Source organism: Blennius ocellaris (genome assembly GCF_963422515.1).
Source record: "Blennius ocellaris genome assembly, chromosome: 6".
NCBI classification, from domain to species: Eukaryota; Metazoa; Chordata; class Actinopteri; order Blenniiformes; family Blenniidae; genus Blennius; species Blennius ocellaris.
The window spans coordinates 18,527,927-18,550,347 of record NC_137655.1 but is presented as its reverse complement, the minus strand read 5'-3'; the positions used below and the strand labels follow the sequence as shown (position 1 = coordinate 18,550,347).

Here is a 22,421-nt window from a genome sequence, read left to right as displayed (position 1 = left end):
GACAGCTTGTTTATTTCTTAAATCAATTTGTGAAACATAAACATCTCTATGTGCACACATTGCATTTACTCAGTAGGAGGAATTTAGGACAAGATTCTCGTCTTGGATTAAAGTGGAAGAGGAGATCAACAGAACATCCATGAAACAACTGTGTTGATTACTATTCATAAATTCACATTAAAAACAAGACGAAGTTCCCTTTTTTTTTTTTTTTTTTTTTTTTTTTTTTTTAAATTGGCAGCCTTAGAAAAGACAGTTGGACTACAAACGTTCCTGCAGATACACATGCAGTGGTTTCACCAGACCACCTTCCGGGGTCGAATTAAGAAAAGGAGGGGAAAAAAAAGACAAGTCGAGTCGTTTTTTTTTTTTTTTTTTAAAGTTAGCACACTTAAAAAGGACAAAGACCCACCGAAACACCCAAAGGACAGGCTCACTCTGAAGACCCTCTGCCAGCTTCAAGTATTCCCCTCCAGCACTTGCGTCACTTCAAGTATTCCCACTTAAGGACTCCAAAAACCTTCATTACCACTTCTTAAGGTTTCCAACGTAAGCTATGATGAAAGTGCACTCAAAAGAAAACAAAAAAAATCCATCCGTACATAGAAAAATAAAGATAACGATAGGTAGAAGTAATGGTCTTAACGATCACTCTACGTTTCATTTTGTACACAAACCGTGACGTTTCATCACTTTATATACCGTGGCGTCTCTTTCCCCAGCCCCTGAGAGTAATGTTCAAGTTTAACCCTTCTTTAGCTACGGAAAAGCAAACAGGAACAGCAAACCTTGGTTTGGTTTTATTTAAATAACGTTAGCGATCATTGGCGACGGCAATGACGAGAAGAGAAGGTAATTATGCCTTTCCACAGGCCGCTGTGCTTGCGCGTGACGGAATTCATTATGTACAAGCTGCGGGTCGATCGTGTGCCTCGTGGCTCGGGGGCCCCGTTCGCCGGCGGGAACGACAGCCGACGGCCTTCATCCTGCAAAATAAACACGAGAGCAGTGAGAAAACAAGACAAAAAAAAAAAAAGGGGGCTCCAAAAAAGGAAATCCATGCAGGTATTGAGCTCATGTGATCGCACGGCGCTATTGATGTGCTCCTTCTGCACAGACGTGAGCGGAGGTGAAACGCACGCTCGGCTCTTTTCGACCATCGAAACTTGCCCCATCGCGACACATCGAACGGTTTGAAATTGAACCGAATGACCAAACTTCGGCTTCCGGGGATTTAAGGTTCAGAGACTCATTTTGCACGGATAATCTCTTTGCCAAGTGGTAATTTATGGTCGACGTCGGGGTTTGATTGTAAAGATTCCGTTCCTAAAGTCAGTTGGGATTATTTTGACGTCTTCATCACAATCTGTATTCAAATTTTGTATTATTCGATTCACCTTCCACTTATTCCATATTGATCAAAATTTGCACATTCTACACCCCGTTACATAAACACAATATGAATTCTTTGAAGAATGATTCCGATAATTAAACGATTTTGTACTTTGTTGGGAAAAAAAAAAAAAAGTGAGTGGAAAAATCTTTTCCGTCGTTTTCACCCACCGTGGTCTCCAGCACTCCGGCCGGCCGAAGCCTCAGGAGCCGGCGGCGATGCAGCTCCGGCATTTGTACAACTTGGGGTCGTGGGTGCGGATGTGGTTCCGTACATTCCTCAGTCGAAAGAAGGATTTACTGCAGAGCTGCAGAGGAGAGAGAGAGAGAGAGAGAGCGCGTTAGGAAAAGAAGAAGAAAAAAAGGACCCCAAGTTTTGGTCGACATGAAGGATTTCCGATGGCAGATTTTCCCGGAGGCGTGCAAGTATGCGCTTAAACAACGTCGTCATGGCAACGAAATGACTGTCAAGATCACCCCCCCCCAAAGATGATGGGGCTGCGGGTGTAGATCGAACGTCAATCCGTTTGCACGTCTAAAAGGAAGACGATTGATCAAACTGTAGAAAACGGGAAACTTGGATCAATTAAATATGATGTAATGATTCGGCTGAAAGGGTCAGACGTATTGATGTACTGACGGATTTACCTTAAACTACAGACCAACGTTTTGACATAATGTGATGGATCCGCCGCCGTCAGGTCATCCTGGAAAGTAGTGTCTATAATGGTGGATGACTTTAATACCTTTACCAGTCAGGAAGCCACTAATAACATAAATATTAAATGATGTTCAAACTGCAGTAGAATCCGTCATTGTACACGTATAAAGACAATCCAGTGGTTCGTTTGGTAAAACGCTGCTCTAATGACACTTGATCTGAACTGAAACCTACCAAATGCACTTCCTCAGTGGAAAACTAAACCCATGTATCTTGTGTAACGCCGTTTTTTTATTTATTTATTTTTTAAGTTTGATAGGGGTCAAGCACCCATCGGGGCTGACGACTCACCGGACACGGCCAGTGCTTGCCCTCGACGTGGCGGAGGCGATGCATGACGAGGGCGTCGCAATCTTTGTACGAGGCGGAGCACTGCGGGCAGGCGTGGGACGCCTTCGGGACCTTGGGTGCTTGACTGCGAGGCCCGCGGAGTTGCTTTAGCCGGGCTCGGTGTACGGCGTCCAGCATGGCGCAGCTTCTGCTCGTTAGAGCCAGCAGTTTCTGCTGTGGCTGGAGACACACGGGGGGGGGGGGGGGGAGCGGGGGGTTAGGAACGACGTCCGCGACACAAATACAAGTACAGCTTCAATATCAATCAACTTAGCTTAGTCGTCTACCTTTGGCATCGTCTTTGCGGGCTTGGGGGCGGCACATCTGGCCAGGTGCTGGGCTGCGTTCCGGGGGCCCGGCCTGGACCTCGGCGCCGGGCCCTGGCTCGCTCGCCTCTCCCCCCCGCTCCTCTTCGCCGCAGGCAGGAGGGGGGGCCCTCGGGCTCGCAGGGTCCTGTGCGGAGGCTCCGCCGCGAAGCCCTCGCCGACCTGCGACACCGACCGCGTCAGACATATGTCCACGCTTTCCTCCTCCTTCTTCAGCCCGGCCATGGGCCCCCCCGTCGGTCGACAGAAGGTGAACAAGAAGCCGGAGTCCAGCAATTTGATGGGGGGCTTGCTCTGGCGCTTGCCCAGGTCGGGGGACGGCGGGTCGGGGAAGGCGCCGACCGGCACGGGGTCCGCCGGTTCCTCTTTGATGACTTTGTACAGAGGGTGGCTGTAGAGGGGGGACGGGGGCGCGTGCTCGGAAAACGGGATCCCGTCGTGTTCCCCGTCCTTCACCTGTGGTCTGGCGTCCGCCGCTGCCCGCGGCCCCTTGCACTTTGTCTTCTCCGCCTCCCGCGCGGCGCCCTGCCGAGGTCTGGCCCTCGCCGCCGGCCTGCTGCTGTTGTAGCGCGGCGTCTTGACGGCCTCCGCCTTATTTCCGGCCTGGGCCCTCTGCGGGGGCTTGCGGTCGTGGCAATCGTTTGAAGACGGGTGGAGACGCGAGACGCAATAATCCTCCGGTTCGGTTTTGATCCGGACGGCGGCCCTCGCTTTACACTTCCTGGGCTTGCGCTGCAGGGGCTGCTGGAGGTGGGCGCCCTCGCTCGGCCTGACCGACCGCCGGAGGTCCCTGCCCCCGAACATGGCGCGGGACGCCGGCTGGAACAGGTCTGGCAGAACCCCTTGGCTTCGCATGCGCCGGTCGCTGGGAGGAACGCGCTGCTTGGCGGGTTTGGGCCGCCTGGCCGCGACCTGCTTCGCGGCGAGCGCACTGGCGGGCTTGGTCTTGACGGACTTGCCGAGCAGGCGGGTGTTGACGGGGTTACACAGCGGCAGAGACAGCGTGACGTCCCCGAACGGCACGGCCGGCGACGAGGAACGCGGTTTCCGCCGCTTGGTGAGTGAATAGTTGTTGGCTTTCAGCTTCCTCAACCGCTTCTTCTGTCTCCAGCCAATCAGGTCCTCCGGCCTGGGGAGGAGAGCAGTCCTCTGGAGGCCCAGGACGTGCATCAACTTGTACTTTTCTTGCGCTCTGGCGTAATCCTCCTCGTCCTCGCCGACGTCCTCCACTTCCTGTTTGACCCTCACGGGGCTGCACACGACACCGGGCCTCGATCTGGACGTGCGCGGCGGCGGCAGCCGGGCGTCCGGGTGGGACTTTCGGCTTTTCCGGGGGGGCTCCGATTTCGGCAGCAACCTCTGGACCTCCTTGGCCGCGCCGGGGGTGGAGCGGAGCAGACGGGCGTTCGACCGGGAGACGGGCGGGTAATCGTGCGACGGCGGGACCGCCACGGCGTGACGAGGCGCGGCGGCCTTTTTAGAAGACGGCGACTTGAAGTCCATGAGCTTCATCCTGTGCGAGGGGCTCAGCGGGAGGCCGTTGGGCCCTTGGGGTTTGGGGAGCCGGCGCAGGTTGCGCCGGGGGCTCCCGTCGAAGGCCTCCTCGGGCGCGCCCAACGTCAGACTGAAGCCGTTGTCCACGCCGTCGCCGAATCCCAAGACTCTCCTGCTCTTGCTTTCCGCTCGCTGGTGGTGGTGGTGGTGACGCTCCCTGCAGGCGCCGGCGCCGGCCGGAGCGAAGCCTTTCCCGGGGTGGAGCTGCTGTTCCTGCTCTCTAATGAGGGCGGAGCAGGCCTCCACCGCAGGCCACATGCCCAGGTGGCGAGCCATGGCGATGACTTCCGGTAGGTCCTGCGGACGAACGCGCAGAGTGGAGGAGTAGGAGAAATCCAGCAGGGAGAGAAGGTTGTCCTCACTGAAACCTGGGGGAAGACAAAAAAACAAAAAACAAAACCCCTCTCTTTAAATATGCGAGCCAATCAGTGGGTGTGACACACGCGATGAAAGGAACTCATTGTTTGCCAATGATCAAAGAGACGGCAGTATCAGCAGGAAAAAGGTGTGAAAGGCGACGGCCGGCATTCGCACAATGCTGAAGCGCGGCTGCTTTTTGGTCACAGGCGCTACGTCGTCTCCTGAGACATTCATCAAGGCAAATCACGTTAACGACGAGACAAACCGTCCTGATTCGGTGTCTTGATTACAGGGTTAAAGGTTAATGCAACAAACTGGTGAGGCCCGACGCCTCCAAAAATGGCCTTTGACCAACACAATCAGTCGACATGAGCACTGTATCGTCTCAGAGCCTCGGTTCACTACATTGTTTGAGGAGTGATAAGAGGTCCACTTTTGTCAACTCAAGTCTGGAACGGTCATGTGAACGCAGATTTACTCAATTTGTGAATTAAAGCCATGAACCAGTCAGTGATGAACAGGTCACATGAACTGTTGAGAGCAATGCGGACCAATAATAAACAGACTCCTCGGCTTGTGTCAGCTTGGGTATTCCAGAAGTTCTGCTCTACATACTTTGGTCCTACATCGCAGTGATTGCTTGAGTGAAACAGATTTTCGGTAGATAAAAAAAAAACAACAACTAACAAACTATAATGGGAAATATCTTGAATAAAATGCATATTGGCTGTCATCATGGGAATGTGAAAATTGTCATTGAGAAGTTTTAAGTACAGCCTCTGGATACCCGTAAAGGGCCAGAGGCATGTGTTTGAGGTTAACTGCTGACTTCTAAATTGCCCCCTGGGTGAGAGTGTGGTGACTGGATGTCTCTAGTGTTTGTCCTGGGCTTACCCTGCCTCTGATTATTGTCTCCAGTCCTGCGCAAAGCCTTGGTTGAAGAAAGTCGCACGTTTTGAGGTTGTAAAGGAAAAGAAAAAAAAATAAAGGTTCAAATGTAAAGATCTATAACCGAGTTGATATTGAAAGTCAGCCGATGGTGAGCTCCGTGATGATGGAGGCACATTTCTGGACACCGCCTCACCTGGTTGTACTTTAGTGCTTTGACATTAGTTGTAAAATGTGAGCAAAAGCAGGTTCTACTACAGTCCTTGGGTGCATCTGATCAGCTTAAGTATGAGCAGACTTCCTGTTGGACGCAGCTTTGTGAGGGCAGTTAGTATAAAACGTGTTTTGAATGAGAAAAACAAAAAAAAGTGTAATTGGCCCGTTGGCTCTTACCAGTCAGATCTATGTCCGCCTTCATGCTGGAGTCCATCTCCGTGAAGATCTCCTGAAAGTGGTCGCTGACGGCCGCCAGGACGGCTCTGTGGGCCGAGAAGGAGCGGCTGTTGGTCCGCAGGGTGATGTCACAGAACAGCCCCGCCTCGCGCTGACTCCTCAGCTTGCTCAGCACGTCGGCGCCGTGCGACGCCATCGTCTTCGTGACGCATCCTTTGCCCCGCAGCTTGTTAGGAGGACGAGGATTTGCAAGCAGACAAGAGAATGGCACCGTTACAAGTAGAAGGATGTGTGAGGAAAGCGCTTGTGGTGAGAGCGGGATTTCGTGGGAATGAGCGACAAAGTGTGAATTAAAGTGTGGTAGAAAAAGAAAAAGTTCGGAAAAAACAAAAAAATGCCAGATTGCTATTAGTTCTAACTCAACTGTACCTCTGATTTCCTGTTGCGCTGACTTTGACAATCTCGACAGCCCAAGACAAAGTCTCTGATCTGGAAGTACATTCCTGTGAAGAAAAGCGTTCAGAACGTGAGAAAAACCGGACAGGCAGACATTTTAATACAACTTTAAGGGGTGAACAATCATAATGGGTCAAAAACTCCAGTTAAAACCAATGAGAGCTTTTAGAAATCCCTCACAGACACTAAAACAAAAACTCCTTTCTTCGAACAATAAGGAACGACTTATAGGCCCCTACGTCATCACTGCCGTTTGAACGCAACTTTAAAATGAGCTTGAAGCTTTTAGTAAAACACTTAGTAGTAAATGAGTTTGAGTGCATGAACACAAATACGTCCGATTGTGTGCGACTTCAGGCGCTCTGCATTTGAAAACATTAGAAACCCTATGGGTCCAAATGCTGTACTGTAAAATCTAATAAAACAGTGATGCTCAGCCTAATGAATGCCACCCCCACCAACCTCAGTTTTACACATGTTTTGGATTATTTTGCTCGGCTTTTGTTTCATTCGGCTTCTCGTCATGGTTGTTTTTGCCTAATTTTAGCCGTTTCGTAACTGACTGCCTGCGTTTATTTCGATTCTACGGCAGTAGAAATCTCTTTGAGAGTAACTTCTGTCTTTTTTTTTTTTAAACCATTTTACATCTCTTTGTAGCTTGTTCTTAATATTTAGCGTCTTTGATTTACATCTTTTATTTCTCCGTTGGCTATTATGGGTCTCCTACGGGTCACTTAGCATTTCTTTGTGGTTCGCAAGCAATGAATTTCAGTTGTGTTGTGACACATTTGGGTCATTTTGTAATGCCATAGAATCTACTTTGTGTTTAATTATGGTTGCTTTATATTTCTCTGTGGCCATTTAAGATCATTTTGTGCTTCTTTCGTCGCTTTGGTCACTTTGTGCCTTCTTGTATTACTGTTATTCTCACTGGGACTCATGTTGCGTCTCTTTGTGCCAACATGCACTGAATTTGAGTCACTTTACAAAATGTCTCGGTCACTTTTTGCATCGTGCTGAGGTCATTTTGTTTGAAATTTCTATTGCCTTGGTCAGTCTTTGTCATAAATACAGTTACATGTGTTGCATATCTATTATTTGACACGATCTCTTCATCATATAAACTCTATGATCAACATTCTACTCAAACTATTTGTGTTGTGACACATTCTTATTGTTGATGTCCTTGGAATCATTTTTACTTGACTGGGTTACACTTTTTATGTTTGATTTTGCTGTTTTGTTGACTCTCCCTTGGGCCCCCTGGTCTGATCACTCATACCTTCCCACCAGTAGTTCTCGGCAACACACTTGTAGGTCTCCTCCAGAGAGAAGTGTCTCTGGCCCGGCCTGCGCCGATGGAAGGTGGAGATGGCCTCCAGCCGCCGGTCCTCGGCCAACACCTCCCGGTAGTTGATGAAGCCCCTCTCCAGCTTCTTGCGGTACAGGAGCCCGTCGATGAGCTCGAAGTTGGGCGACCACCGCGAAGGAGGCCCACGCCCTTTCGCCTGCACGTGCCCGCGTCGCTCCCGGTCTCCATCCGTCCAGGGTTTGGGTGGACAAAACGCGTCCGCGTGCGCGTAATGACGCGCTCTGGTGTGGGTGCAGTCGCCGGCCATGTTAATCAGTTGGGTTTTTTTTAATAGTTGATCGTGATAAAAAAAAAAAAAAAAAGAAAAAGGATGCAAATCTGACAGAGCGCCCTGCTACTTCCTCTGAAGTACACAAACACAGCCCGCTTATGTGTGACTCTCGGCGGGGAGCCAAACTTTAACTCCCCCCCCCCCCCCCCGACCCGAAACTAGATCCACGTGGATGCAGTGACAGCACCCGCACCCCCCCCACCCCCCCCTCCTGCACCCCCACTGACCGTGTGAAACGGGTCGGCGATCAGTCACAGGGACGCCGAGAAGCAATAAAGTCCAATATCTGTCATCGTTTGCCGGGAGTGGAGGGTCAGGTGTTGAACCGGCGGCGATTCGCCGGACGGTCCGGCTCCGTGTCCTACCTGTCACCCGGGAGCATCACCTGGTCACCGTCTCAACTGTGGCGGCCGACATCGCCGCGGATCACGACATCGGAGCGTCCCGCTTTCGACGCGATCGGTCTCATTTCGGATGCGAGTCAGTGGAACCATCCGTCTGTCCATCCGAGTGTGGGATATAATAAAAAAAAAAATGCGGGCAGGGGACAGAACCGCGCCAATACCGTGCCGTGCCAAGTGATGTAAAAGTCCGCGCAGTGACCGCGTTAAAAAAAAAAAAAAAAAAAACCTTAAAAAACAAGGCTTTCACCGCCAACGTCTCACCGGGAGTCCGGGTTCCATCTATCTCAGGGGTCGGGAGTGGCCTCCGGGGGCTGGATGGCGGCGGGCAGCCTCACCTCCGGCGTTAACTTGAGATTTCTTTTCGCCAACTCGAGTCGGAAGCAACATGATGACGCAGCTCTCCGCTCAGCATCGCCACTTGAACCGACCGAGAAGCGAGGCTGCTCTTCCCGAACGGCCAAGCCCCGAAATACCGCACAAACCACCGCCGCACCCCGCCGAAAGCTCCCGAACTCGCTCCGGCCGGACACCCGACTCAGCTCGGTCCGCTCCCGTCACCGCAAAGCTGACCTGCCGGGCACATTTACCAATTTCTCAAACTCGTAACCTTCTGTTTGTTGCTAATCGGCAGCCTAACAGCGGCAGCTGCTCCCCGCCTTCACACAAAGGCCATTAGCAGAAAGCTTTAAAGAGCTCCGAGTAGCGGGCTTCTGATTGGCCGAGAGAGCTGCCACTCCGGTTGAGTTTTCAGCCCCGTGCCGTCAAGATTGGTTGTGAGCGCACGGTGCCAGTAGTAATATGTGCTTGAAAGCAGCGTCAAGTTAAACGCGATCCACCCTCACACTCTTTATCTCCTGAAAATACCCGGGGAGTCAATATTCTCAACAATTAGTGCGGTTTCCAGAGCTACACAATGTAGGAAAATACAAGTGCATCAATATTAAAATATGAATCAGTGTTACACTAAAAATGGATGTCTTTTTAATACGATCAAGACAAATTACGAGTAGATTCCTAATGTTTTTTTTAAATATATGTATAAAAGAAGAAAGGCAAGACAAATGTATTTCTATAGCATCATTCAGACACAAAGCAACTCAGATTTTTACAATTACACAAAGAAATACATTGCAGCAAAGCACAAAAATTATAAAAAGAAGTTAACATTTAACCATGATGAGGTAATAACATAAGTGAAATCTATTGTGTAATGGAAAGCCTGAGCTAATAATAATGTTTCAGGGCCTGATTGTAAATGAATGTATCGAGCTCAACACCAACCAAAGCATTATAGACAAGAATTAAGATTTTGAAGTCGATGCTTTTGACACACATGTAGCCACAACAAAGACTGAAGCTCAGGTGTTGTGCTCTCCAGCATCTTTGTGAAAATTCTCAATGAGCTGTCGCTGTTTGACATTTTCTTTTAAGATGCAAAGACTTAAAAGAATGTGATCCTTTTTTAATTGATCATCTGTAATTCATTAAATATACTTTACTCTTCATAAGAATAGACATTCATTTGAATTTACATTAAAACTAAAAGGGTCATACAGAGCATCATGTCTATGGATCAACTCCTCACTCTGCAGCCGGAGGTTGAGGACACTGAGAAAGTGAAACAGATTTTTTTCTTTAAGCATATGTTTATTGGGGTTTTTTGTTTGCAAATTACAGCAAAGCAAACCATAATATATTATTATATGCAGTGAAGCAAGGGTTCCTCCCTCGTCACCCTCCTATACCCTGTACCGCCCATCAAATAAGTATAAGAAAAATATGTGAGAACAATATAAGTGAAATGAAATAAATGAATAAATAAATAACTAAATGAATAAATGGATAAATAAGACTGTGGGTATGGTATACACAGTATGTAGATGCCCAGATGTTTCCAGATACACATATGGGTCAGATTAGATCAGACTCTTATTGTGAATTATTAATATATGTACACTGTATCATTTGAATTATGCAGACAAATGCTGAAAACAGCCGTGACAAGTGATGAATCACCACATGGATATCTGACTCCTGCATGAGCTTCCTCCTTGCTGAAGCAAGTTACCGACATCCCGGTCGTGTCTTTAAAGACTTGCAAAAGGTTTCCAGATGTCCGTTTGTTCGCGTTTAATTATGTGTGCGATCGTTTCCACTGTCATGTTTGATGCCATCTCTTTAATCCACCCTTTTAATGCACGCATATCAACAAATCTGTAAATGTGGGAGAGCTGGATATATATATATATACACTCAGAAGGAAACGCTTGGAGTCCAGCAGGAGCTTCTTAGCTAATCTTGATCAATCATAACGGCTTGCAATATATTACAAAGCAGATTTAAGAGACGTATGTTATCAACTAGTCTTCGACGTCCAAATTGTTTTTTTCCAGTGTCCTCGGGATCATGACTTTGTTCAGAGGTCTGGTTCTGATTCCAAAGTCCTCTCTATTGTGTCCACGTTCTTATTTGACACGATGCCATTATTTTTCATGAAAGGATCAATGAGTTCAGTTATTTTCTGAAGTTTGACAATCAATTGTTACACGAGGTGAATGTTCCAGGTTCTGGGAGGCTTTTTTTTCTGTGCGCCAGCTAAATTATGACCTGGATGTGTGTTTTGGTTAGTCGGCCCTGGCTCCTCCATCATAACTTCTTCATATTTCAATATTACAAAAAAAAGGCTTTGGAAGAGATTGAGCTGCACCTTTGGAATGGATCAATGGTTTTTAGAGATAAGAAATCCCATCACACACCGAGGAGCTGCTCCTTCTGGGATGATTCTGTTTGGAAACTTGTGCTCCCTTCAATCATTATCTATACTGTGTTATCCAGCCGAGGCTCAAGCAAATACAAGGTTCACCCTGGACATCAGGTCACCAGGTGCTCACAAGTCAAATAGAGAGACATTTATTTATATTTATTGGTTGCATAAAAAAAAAAAATGCAAGGTAGGAAAGGTGACAAAGACAACCCTGTACTATTATTGGCGAATAATAGTTGTTTAAATGTGTATTTGAGTAAACATACTCTTCTTGAAAACTGATAATTCGTAGGCAGCTTCTATCCTTCAGGCAATAGCAGCTATAAAGGATATCAGAGACTTTTAGAGGGACGCAGATTCAGACAATACTGGGAATCTTTATTTCTAATGCTTGTGGATCCTAGAAGACGTTATATATTTCTTTATGAACATTTTGGAAGTCGACATTTAACCAAAAATTACTACTTGGCGTGAGACAAAGCATGTGGGAGAAGTTGGAAGATAAAATATATTTCAAGCTCAACCTCCGACGCTTTGAAAATCCCAAACTGAATAGGAATAATTAAGAAAATTCACTTTTATCTTGAGTAAATCAAATAGATTACATTAAACTTCCTATATTAAAAAAAAATCTAAATATTAAACACATTTTTACCAGATTAGCCAGTAATGATTTCAGTGCAGTTCAATAAACTTTATCATGAAAATATGAAAAACCTGATCTATATTTTGAAAACTCCTTTATTTATCAATAATACAGAGACTCTTAAAAAGCTTGAGCATTTTTTTTTCTACAAAAGCAGTTTGTCAAGTAAAAGTCACATCACATTTAACATTTCAAAATAAAAACCCTTAAAATAGCATTTGTTTGTGTGTTTTATAAGAGCAAGTTTTTCTTTTAATTATAACAAGTACACATCTTTTGAGAAACACAAAAAAGTGAGACGCTTTTCTGGTTCGCAATACATTTAGGCCTGTAAATGTCACACAAGTCAAATTATAATACAAAGAACTAATCACATGTTTACTGTACGATATAAAACACAACTACAAAAGAAATCGATTCAATGTGGCTGAATGCAAAAACGCCTCCACGCAGAAGCAGTAGAAACCTCGCCGTCACACTCTCTCTGCACCAGGCACTCTGCTCTGGTCTTACAGCACCAGACCTGTCTTCCCCCCCCCCCCCCCCCCCAATAGCCTCTAATCCTGGGCGACGCTGGTCTTCTCTGGAGAGCCGCTGGCCTTGGGCCGTTTGGACTCTGGAGGTTGACACACTGGGTCAGTGGGAGGAGACGGACGCTCTGGAGGCGGAGAGACAAAGACATCAGCTGACAGAAGGTTGTGTGCACACGTGCGTGTGTGTGTGTGTGTGTGTGTGTGTGTGTGTGTGTGTGTGTGTGTGAGTGAGGTGTGTGATCTGGAGCGTCTCTGTGGGCGCTGGCCCGGCACTTCCTGGATCCCTGGAAGATCTGTTCTTTTATACCGGCCGTCAGAGTGCAAAATCAATTTGGAGCCAATCGGAGGCCTTCCTGCTCTTGTCATTAACGGATAAGCACCGGTAGTATCGTTTTGCAGTGTTTAAGTAAATATGCACAGAAATGTTCACTAGAATGTGAGATTTTTGATTTTCTTATATATATTTTTGTGCAAAATCGATAATTGTTTAGCTCAGGCTAATTAACCAGAAAAAAAAAAACAACAACATTTTAATATATGGCTAAATCGTGTTATTCAACCTGCACTTTCAAATGGTTTCTAACCACCCCACACACACACCCTTGGTTTAAACTGACTAAATGAGTAATTGTTGCAGTTTGGTTTTATTTGTACTCAATTTTAACAAACAGCTCTTGGAAAATTTCCGCTCACGTTGAGGCGTTTCAAACAAAGTTTGGCTCATCAGACTTCGCTAAAGTGATTTTGGTTTGTTTGTTCATTTGTTACTACGCCTGACTGCAGCAGATATCCACACCATCTATTATTATCGTTTATAGCAGAGCTGCAGACGATGACAAACACTGGCCACATTATATTCAATTCAACTTCATTTATATAGCGCCAAATATTGTTCTGCATATCTTTGCACTTTTGATCTTGGGGAAAAAAAATAAAAAATCCAGTACTATTGGGCCACCATTGAGTAATTTTCAAAATGTTTGCCGAATTGTTTTTTCCCCCAAACTAGTTAATTGCAAATATGTTGTAGTGAAGGTAAAGACATGACACTGTCAGAGAAAGCTAAAATGCAGAAATGATATGTTTCCAGTTGTAAATGAGGAAGTCATTGTCACTGACCATGTTTGGCCTTTTCTGTGGAGGAGGGAGAGCTGAACAGCCTCCCGAAGCCTGACGATCGAGCTGCGACGGGAGTCAAAGAAACTCTCCTGCAAACAAACACAACAAATGAAGATTTAAAGTAGAAGACAAAGAGTGAAAGTAGTAAATCAAGAATAAAAACAAAAACAAACAAAAAACACATTAAGGTGAAAGAAAAGTCGTGCGTTTTTTACTCAATTTAGCCTTTTCTTTGTTTAACTGATGTAATTGTTGCCCAACAGTGAATCCTACGACCAAATAAAAACCCCCAAAAAACTTGTGCATATGAGCGTAGCAGGCCTGCCATTGTCTGAGAGCAGTCTGTCAGAGCGATTATGATTTTATAGTCAGTGGGGGGTCCAACGAATCCTCATACCAGACAGGGCTTTGTTCACACTCGTATTTTGGGGGGCATGTAAACGCCCCCCCCCCCAAAAAAAATATATCAACAGTCCCAAGACGTTTACATTTCTCCTGCATTAAAACAACTAAACACACTTTTAAAAAGGCCACAGTGATTTCTTGGCCTTGATGTAAACAGCATGTTTGGATGTAATCATGTAATCAGCTTAGTTACTTTAACCATTAGGGGGAAGGGGAGATCATGACGAACCGTCTCCAGTCAAAACAAAGCTGAACAGTTCTTATTATGCAGTCTTGGATTAGGAAGCACGTCAATAACTAACTAAACTGTAAGTCGAGGCAAATCGTGACACCGCAAACAGAATCAAATTAAAACATTTTATGACAACTGCTGGAGTTCCACGACAAGTAGGGGAAAAAAAATCCATGTGGACAAAGAAAGTTCAATAAGAACCTCTGGCTTTCACTTTCTGTCGGTGATTTGAGTGGTGGTATTTACCTCGGGGTGGGCCCCTTGGAGGTGGCGGTGCTCTTGGGGGTGGTGGGCTCCACGCTGCTGGTACTACTCGGGACTTTCTGGCTGGAGGGAGTGAGGGGCGTGAGGCGTGGCGGTGCTTCGGAGGAGCTGGTGGGGGTGAGCGGAGGAGACTTGGTGGCCGGCGGTGCCGACGGAGCCGGGGTTTTCTGGGTGCCGGTCTTCCCCCAGCCCTCCAGCGTGTTGAGGGTGATCCTCCGGGGCTGAGGTTTGGATTTGGGAGTGGCGGCGCTCTTCTTTTCCTCTGGAGGGGGGGTGGTGGTGGCGGCGGTGGAGGAGCGGGCGTCTTTGACCGCACCGGCCTGCAGCGTCAGGGTCTGGGCCGAGACGGCTGCTTGTGAGATCGGAGACGAGTTCCTGGCCGCCGAGGCCTTTTTGCCCTTTTTCTCCCCGCTGTTGGGAACAAAGACCTCCAGGGCGGGCGGCTCCTTCAGCGGCGTCCCCAGCTGTCCCGGAGAGAAGGACAGGAAGGAGCAGTAGCCGTCGGTGGAGGACACGGCCAGGAAGGAGCCATCGTGGGACCTGAACAGGATAAAGGGAGGAAAACATGTAGAGGAATTCATCCATCAGATACGTACCCCTCTACATAAACAATAACGCTCAACACCAACACAGACCATGTGGTTATTAGCATGACATTACAAGACTGTGAACATTTTCACTTTCCAACAGACTTTTACAACACATTAACATTGAAATGTGTTTTTTTTAAGGCTGATTAAAATCCGAAGTAAAAAAAAAAAAGGTGGTCGAGTGTTTTCTACTGCCCTAAAAAATGGTTAAAGGGCTTGATTTCATTCAATCGAGGCAAATTAAAGAGGATTTCTCCCAAAGTTCGTGTGTTACTTTTCTCTTGACTGAAACCTTTAGTGATTTTTGTGCATGAACGGGTGAACGTGACGGCGAAAATGTGTTTATAGCAGTGATTTTAGCGTTAAGAAGCGGCAGCGCCAGTGGTGGAGCTGCTGGCACCGTGGGAATGTCCGTCTGGGAGCTTTCATGTCCGTCCCAAACATCCTGGTCGTTGAGTTTACGCCCGCAGTCCACAAGAACAAGCGCTTGGATGGATGGTGACGCGAGAACTATTGGTGGGATATCATTTATAATAATAATAACACTAATTTTACTGTAGGTTATATTTACAATGTGTATTGTAATATCATGTCGCAGCTCATTGCATTGTTTGTATTATGTATTGCATAAGATTTTTAGTATTCTGTATGACGTTTAGGAAAGAAAGTGATTTGTTATTGCTCATGTTCCTAATGCTACTGCAGGCATTGTAATAAGTGTTAGAATGTTGTGTGGAAACGGCTGAATCTGGTGCAAAGCATCTTTTCTTTAAGAGGAATGTTTTTTTGTACATGCCCCCCCCCCAAAAAAACAAACAAACAAACAAACGAGCAGAAATTCTTGATCCAATTCAAATAACGGTGATATTTTGCCGAGGACGATCACGACATTTCCGGCGGGTTACCATGTGAGGTCGCTGAGTGTGTGGTAGTGGATGTTGGACACGAGGCCAAAGGGGAACGTCTGCTGCGTGTCGTACAAATGGACGGAGTCCTCAGAGGCAACCGCAAACACCATCCTGTACGGCAACTGGAATACGTTGGGAAGGGGCTGAACGGCGCCATCTGCAGGAGAGAGAGAGACGGAGAGAGAGAGAGAGAGAGACAGAGATAGAGAGAGACAGAGACAGAGACAGAGACAGAGACAGAGAGAGAGAAGTCAGAAACACAAGCAAAAGGAGACGGAAGCCGTCTTGGCTGAAATGCACTTACTGACCTTCTCCCTTTTTGGTCCTCAGCTCAAAGTAGACGGGGCAGCAGCGCACGGCCAGCGTGGCTTTGCTTGGACACGGCAAGTGCGCGACGGGCCTTCGAAGACAGAGACAGAGACAGAGAGAGACAGAGACAGAGACAGAGACAGAGACAGAGACAGAGACAGAGACAGAGACAGAGAGACAGAGACAGAGAGAGAGAGAGAGAGAGAGAGGGAGCCACAGTTGAGAGTGTGTGGCGTCGAGAGCGTCTCAGTTTGCGTTGCGACGTGCTACGCTAATCACCTCTTTAGACTTTTCCTGGAAAAGATGTAGGTGGTGTTTATGATGTTTTCCCCGAGCTCCACACATCCAGCTGGGGTCGAAACAAGAGGAGTGAGCACATTTCATACGAATCATTCTTGAGCAAATCATATATCCCGAGACACAAATTAAATTTCTGTGTGTGTGTGTACCAGGGGCGAGCAGGAAGGAGCCATCAGGTGTGAACGAGAGACGCCGAAAGAAGGACCTCATGCTGTCGTCATGGAACATTCTGTACTGCTTCGCCTGAAAAGGTGGAAACAATAGTAGCTCTGTGGGCGACGATGTGAAAACTTTCATTTTACTACACAGTCCGCGTCACCGATTAGAGTCATTAAATATATCCTGCTTCTTTGATCCACAGTTAAGCTTCTTACGTCCTCTTGTGTGTTTTTTTTAATTAATAACTGGGATATTTATATAGTATTTTAGTTTTAAGGGGAACTGTAATCTGGAAATGCATTTAAAAACTAAAAAGAATGAATTTTCCAAACGTTGTAATGTTCATCAGTTATGTTTTCGGATGCAGCCACTGATTATTTGCGAGGGAAGATTGACAGCACTTTACTGGGTGCATTGCTCATCTGACACCTCGTGGCACATGTGGGGAAACTTTTTTTTTTTAAGTAAGCAGCTGATTTGATTTATTTTGATTTATTTGATGCAATGCAAAATGTGATTCTGTTTGAGAATTACTGTTAAAAAAAAAAATGCAAATCTACTGATCTGGTACATTGAATATGATACGTATGTCACCCGAGACAGAATATATTTATCGTTGCACAAAGTGCAACAAATTGAAAATGACAAACGATCAAAACCCATTAAAAGATACGGATGTGGGGCTTTTTAGTGTGAGCTTAAACAAAAAATATCAGGAGTAATTAAGTTTGAGGACACCGAGAGCAGAGCAGGAATTATCACATGTTCTAAACACCGGTGTTTAAGTGGAAACCATGAAAACATTTATGGCTGAAAAGAGTTGTTTTTGTCACTTTCCAGGAAATAAAACTCGTCTGAAGCCACAAAAAGATGTTGATCCTTTAAAGTGAGGAGAACAAAGTTTGACCATTTCTACAAAGATTTAGCTTCATGTTGCATTGAAGCTCAAGTTTCACGATATAGAAAAGTAGGTGTTTTGGTGGTTTTGTCACTTTTTTTTTTTGAAGGATTTTGTTTCAACTGTTTATTTCAGGTTGGTGAAAGAGCGCAGAGCGCAACATTTTCTCAGATGGTACACAACTGTAAAAAAAAGAAGTTTGAAATCGTGTCGGAAGTGACCAATGTAAAAAGTCCATTGCATCACCGGATTCTTCTCCACGTAAAATCAGATTCCACTGACCTCTCCCTCTGCCTGTGGCACGGGGCTCATTTTACTGACCGAGAAGGCCTTCTTCTTCGTGTGTGTACTGTACACGCGCATCACCCTGAAGAAAGACGAAAACAAAAGACGCTGCTGTAAAAAGTCAAAGTCAAATATGTCATGGAAACAAGCAGGAAGTGGGATCCGTGGGTTTCTCTACCTGTCACAGCTCAGTGTGGCGACGTACTGGCCCAGAGGGTCCCAGGCCACGCCCTGCACGTAACTCTTGTGGTCATTCAAGATGCACAGCTTCTGTCCTGAATCCCAAACGTAACGAAGACAGGCGCTTTAATCAACAGAGAGTGAAACCAAACGTACATTCTTTAACACATAGGAGTTGTTTCAGACTCTGAACTAACCCTTGCTGATGTTCCACATAATAGCAGTGTTGTCAACGGACCCAGAGACCATGAAGTTGCCGTCGCGTGTCCACGAGATGTCGTAAACATCCTCTATGTGGCCCCTTCAAAGGTGAAAATGACGAGAACATTTGAGAATATGACTCCAAGTTCGGCATAAACACAGCCAGGGCTTCACTTGAACTCGGTGCATCCAGATACTCATTTGTTTTACTGCGGATGTAAAATGCGCACACACACACAATTCCAATTCCAATAGCATCAATCCCCGTTATCCTCCATCTTCACACATCTTAAACCTGGACATCTGCAGCCTTGCCAGGTCCAGTAGAGTGAATATGGCTGATTTCAATACCATCCGGTCGGCCGTCCATGTCGACATCGCTGGGATCCTTTCACAGATCACTCCTGGCACTTTTTTGTCTTCACTCTCTCCCGCCTCTTTTTCACTTTCCACTGCTTTGGCCCATTGACCATGGGCACTTAAACCTCCTGTTTCTTGGCAACCTCCCATCTCCACATCCTCACTCTCTCACCACCTTTTTTTTGTTGCTGCACATGCACTGTTCTACTCCTGCCTCCCTTCAAACCGCCACTTGTCCTAGTTAACCTGCTCCCTCCTCTCAATACAGACTCCTACAAATTAAACATTGCCGTCTGCGGAGGCTCACGTTTTCTGGCTTCATGTGCTAAAAAAACCCACAAAGGCTTCGTACTGATCATTGCTTTCATACCGCCACCACTTTGAAATACTGCTTTTCTCATAATAGCATCAAATTAATTAGCAATTGTGACCTTCAAGTTTCCAAACGGTGAGGACATGAAGCAAAAACAAAAAAAGAAAAAAAAAAGAAGGTTGGTCTAAATAGGAACGAGGAAGCTTGGGTAAAACTATTGCAGGGATGCTTTTAAGGTAATTGTTTTGCTTGATAGAAGTTGATTGCTACAACAAAGACAAAAAGGACCACAAAATCGATGACGTGTCACTGTATGAAGTACAATAGGTGCATGCATACCTTAGGGTTTTGACTACAGACCAGCTCTCCTTGTTGAGCTGATCGTCTTCATTGTCCTGAAACAGGGGAGCCTGCTCAGGTTCTTTGGAGTCATTGAGCTTCCACAGCAAGATCACTGCATCTGTATAAAAAAAAAACCCAAACAAAATTCATTTTAAAGCAATTTTTTTGATGCTGAGAAAATGTGTCCAATCTCTAAAAGAACTGCAAGCATCTGTATGGCAAATGTAAATGTGACCCACCATCTCCTCCTGAAGCCAGAAGCTGTCCGTCGGGGCTGAAGCGCACCACGTTGACAGCCTTGGTATGTCTCACCAAATTAGACAGAAACTCCACGGCTGCCTTCCCATCTGGACCCGTGTCAACCCGCCACAGCTGCACCAACCATGACACAAACAGCTCAATTAAAAAAAAAACAACACAACATTCAACGCAGGCTTGGCAGCAAATCGATGAAAAAAAAACATCCACCCATCTCCTTCTATGCTGCTTTGTCTCGGGGGGGGGGGGGGGGGGGGGGGGTGTCGCAGGATGCTGGAGTCCCCAGTCCACCCCGATGACAAACAACCACTCACACCACTACTTTGCTCCATAAAGCACTTTGTGTGAATGGCACGAAATAACCAAATTAGTCAATTAAATAAAAATAGGAAGAGACTCACCAATTTGCAAAAAACACATAAAAGTTGTCATGGAAAAATTTGACAAATCTCCAAAAGTTATATTATCTATAATCCGAGGAAAGATTTCGCGTTTTTTTTTTGCCAATGGACTGAAAGACGTAAACAAAGACATGTTAAACTAAATACAAAGCAAAGCATAAGACAATTCTGCTGTCCGGTTGTTAAAAAGGTAAGAATGCAAAGACAGCATGTGATGTGTGTCGAGAATTTCTCTGCTGGTTCAAGGAAGAGGATCGGCTGCGAGGAGCCAGTGATGGTTACTTCTGTTTTGTCCTTGCAGAAATCTTGTTCAGTTTCAAACAGGCTGCATCAACTCTAGTTGGGAAAAGTTTTTGATGGCATTATTCACACTCCCACAAAGCTGCTGCACTAAACAGTGCAACTAAACCCGATGGATGGTCATAACTGTCTTTCTAAGACTGATAAAAATGCATCTTTGGGGGGAAATTTCCTTGTGTACTTACCGTCACCATCAAATAAGACATTTTCCATTGCGTTCGTCTCCCTCCTGAATAACTGCAGGGTTGAGATTTTAGTGAATGTCCACTCACCCGGACTGTCGTGTCCACTCCAGCTGTGGCCAGTCGGTGAAAGCGTCCATCTGAGCTGTGCTGGAAGTCCAGACTGTACACCGGCTCTTTGTTGTGCCAGGCTATTTCACAAGTTACCACCTTCATTTTTTTTTTTTTTTTTAATGTGTGACACCGACCTCTGGGGACAGAAAACCAGTATTAAGACACTCGAAATAACTTAAAGTATATGTATATAAGCCCCGAAGCGATGCGAAACTGTCAATACAGGACACGCATTATGGATTACATACAAATGATGGTATAAAAGGGCAGAAGTAGCCGCCAGTGTCGATAAATCCCACATCACCGAAGCTAACGCTGTTAGCATCTGCCTTCTCTGGACTTGCAGCTAAATTAACGCACAGAACCGAATACTCACACAGCCCCGTCACAGAAACTTCGTAAGCTTGTTCGTAATAAAACCCACAATAATTATACCAACGTATTCTTCAAACTAATGTTACCTCGGAGTAAGTTACACTTTTTTTTTTTTTTTTTTACCTCTTCTTCGCCGTCCAGCTCGCTGACTAAAATTCCCGCGTACGGTTCATTCAAAACTTCCGGTGAGAGGGCTGCAATGATTGGACGAAAACAGAGGGGGGCGGGGCTAACTCTGTCAACTTTATGACCTGACCTTCGTCGTGACAGGCGCTGGTGAGCGGTGCATCTGCAGTGCTTGTGACGGATAAAGCCGATATTATACCTCAGATGTGACATATTCACACATGTGCATAGTCGAAACTTGAAAAAAAGAGTTAAACATATCCCCTCCTCGTAGATCACTTGCATACAACGTGTGTGCACGAGCCAATGGCCACAGCTATCTACTAAACCAAAGTAGTAATATAGTAGATCATACAGGCTCATAACACAGTTAATTAATTAATACATATAATTAATAATATCATAAATAAGTCTTTGCATTGCAACAGATGTGAAATCTGCGCATGTGAACTCCTACAACTAAATGTACAAAAAGCAAATGATATAAATATCATGGATCACGAGGATGACCAATAATGCTTCATCTGTCACGTTTCACACGCAAATAAAGAATATGGTTTGATGATAGCTCTTCATCCCATGTTTTATTTGTCACATGTAAAACAAATGTACAGTGAAAGCTGGCCACTGCATTTAACCCTTCGCCAGGGAGCAGTTTGGGGGTTCAAGGACCTTATTCAGGGAGCAACTTCTAGTCCCCCCCCACACCAATTTTATTCATTTTAAAGTCCACAGTCATTCATTTTCCTCAAAGACATTTTTTCAGGAGGATATTGGAATACCTGTAGAATAAAGAAAAATCAAAACACACACAAAGATAACATGCCAACTCTGCAAAGAGAGCATTCAGTTAAATAAAACCTGTAAAAATATACATGATTGGATAAAAACGTTGAGAAATAATGCATTTGCAACCACAGACAACCACACATGTATACCTACAGGCAATTTACAATCAGTTATTACCCCCTGAATTCATGCTTTTTGACTGCGGGTGAAAACAGACTCATGCACTGGAAGATCATGCAAAGCCAGAAACGACCTCGAGCTATTTTTGCTGTGAAGCAAGCAAGCGAGCAGCCAGTCGAATAAAAACAAAGCACCAAACAAGTCATTTTTATGTAAGATTCCAAATTCCAATAATTGTAACAATCTTACATCAAAGACTTGAATACATTTGGTAAAGGAAGAAACTTTGAATAAAAGGTTTGGAACGCAAACAAACTTTATTTGCAGCAAAGACTGTCCAGTAAAAAAAAAAAAAGCAACACACTTCTTTCAAAGAAAGAATTACATTCATGAATCCACAATATTTTGTAGTTCTTATTCCTCATGATAAAATACATGCAAACAAGTTAAGAACAAAGCCCCCCCCCACCCCCCAACATAA

General features: G+C 45.6%; 2 protein-coding genes across 2 annotated transcripts in view; both read right to left on the bottom strand.

Moving 5' to 3' along the window:
- LOC308131269 (uncharacterized protein) overlaps positions 1–8,063 on the bottom strand; it is an 8,071-nt gene extending 8 nt beyond the window's left edge. The window contains exons 1-7 of the mRNA XM_080497935.1: positions 7,703–8,063; positions 6,394–6,467; positions 5,965–6,190; positions 2,731–4,691; positions 2,405–2,623; positions 1,564–1,700; positions 1–986 (exon numbers count right to left, since the gene is read on the bottom strand). The exon at positions 1–986 is cut by the window's left edge and continues 8 nt beyond it. Coding sequence (XP_080354061.1) covers positions 1,596–1,700; positions 2,405–2,623; positions 2,731–4,691; positions 5,965–6,190; positions 6,394–6,467; positions 7,703–8,039 — 2,922 coding nt within the window. The 5' untranslated portion in view covers positions 8,040–8,063 and the 3' untranslated portion in view covers positions 1–986; positions 1,564–1,595. The remainder of the gene's footprint in view (positions 987–1,563; positions 1,701–2,404; positions 2,624–2,730; positions 4,692–5,964; positions 6,191–6,393; positions 6,468–7,702) is intronic.
- Positions 8,064–12,434: 4,371 nt separating this feature from the next.
- chaf1b (chromatin assembly factor 1, subunit B) lies at positions 12,435–20,632 on the bottom strand (the record flags this gene model as incomplete). The annotated part of the gene is made up of 13 exons (XM_080498205.1): positions 12,435–12,535; positions 13,530–13,618; positions 14,413–14,970; positions 15,926–16,085; positions 16,237–16,328; positions 16,517–16,586; positions 16,687–16,780; positions 17,877–17,961; positions 18,058–18,154; positions 18,257–18,360; positions 19,273–19,393; positions 19,515–19,647; positions 20,507–20,632. The coding sequence occupies 13 exons, from the start codon at positions 20,630–20,632 to the stop codon at positions 12,435–12,437; spliced, it is 1,830 nt and encodes a 609-aa protein (XP_080354331.1).
- Between the last annotated feature and the right edge of the window lie 1,789 nt (positions 20,633–22,421).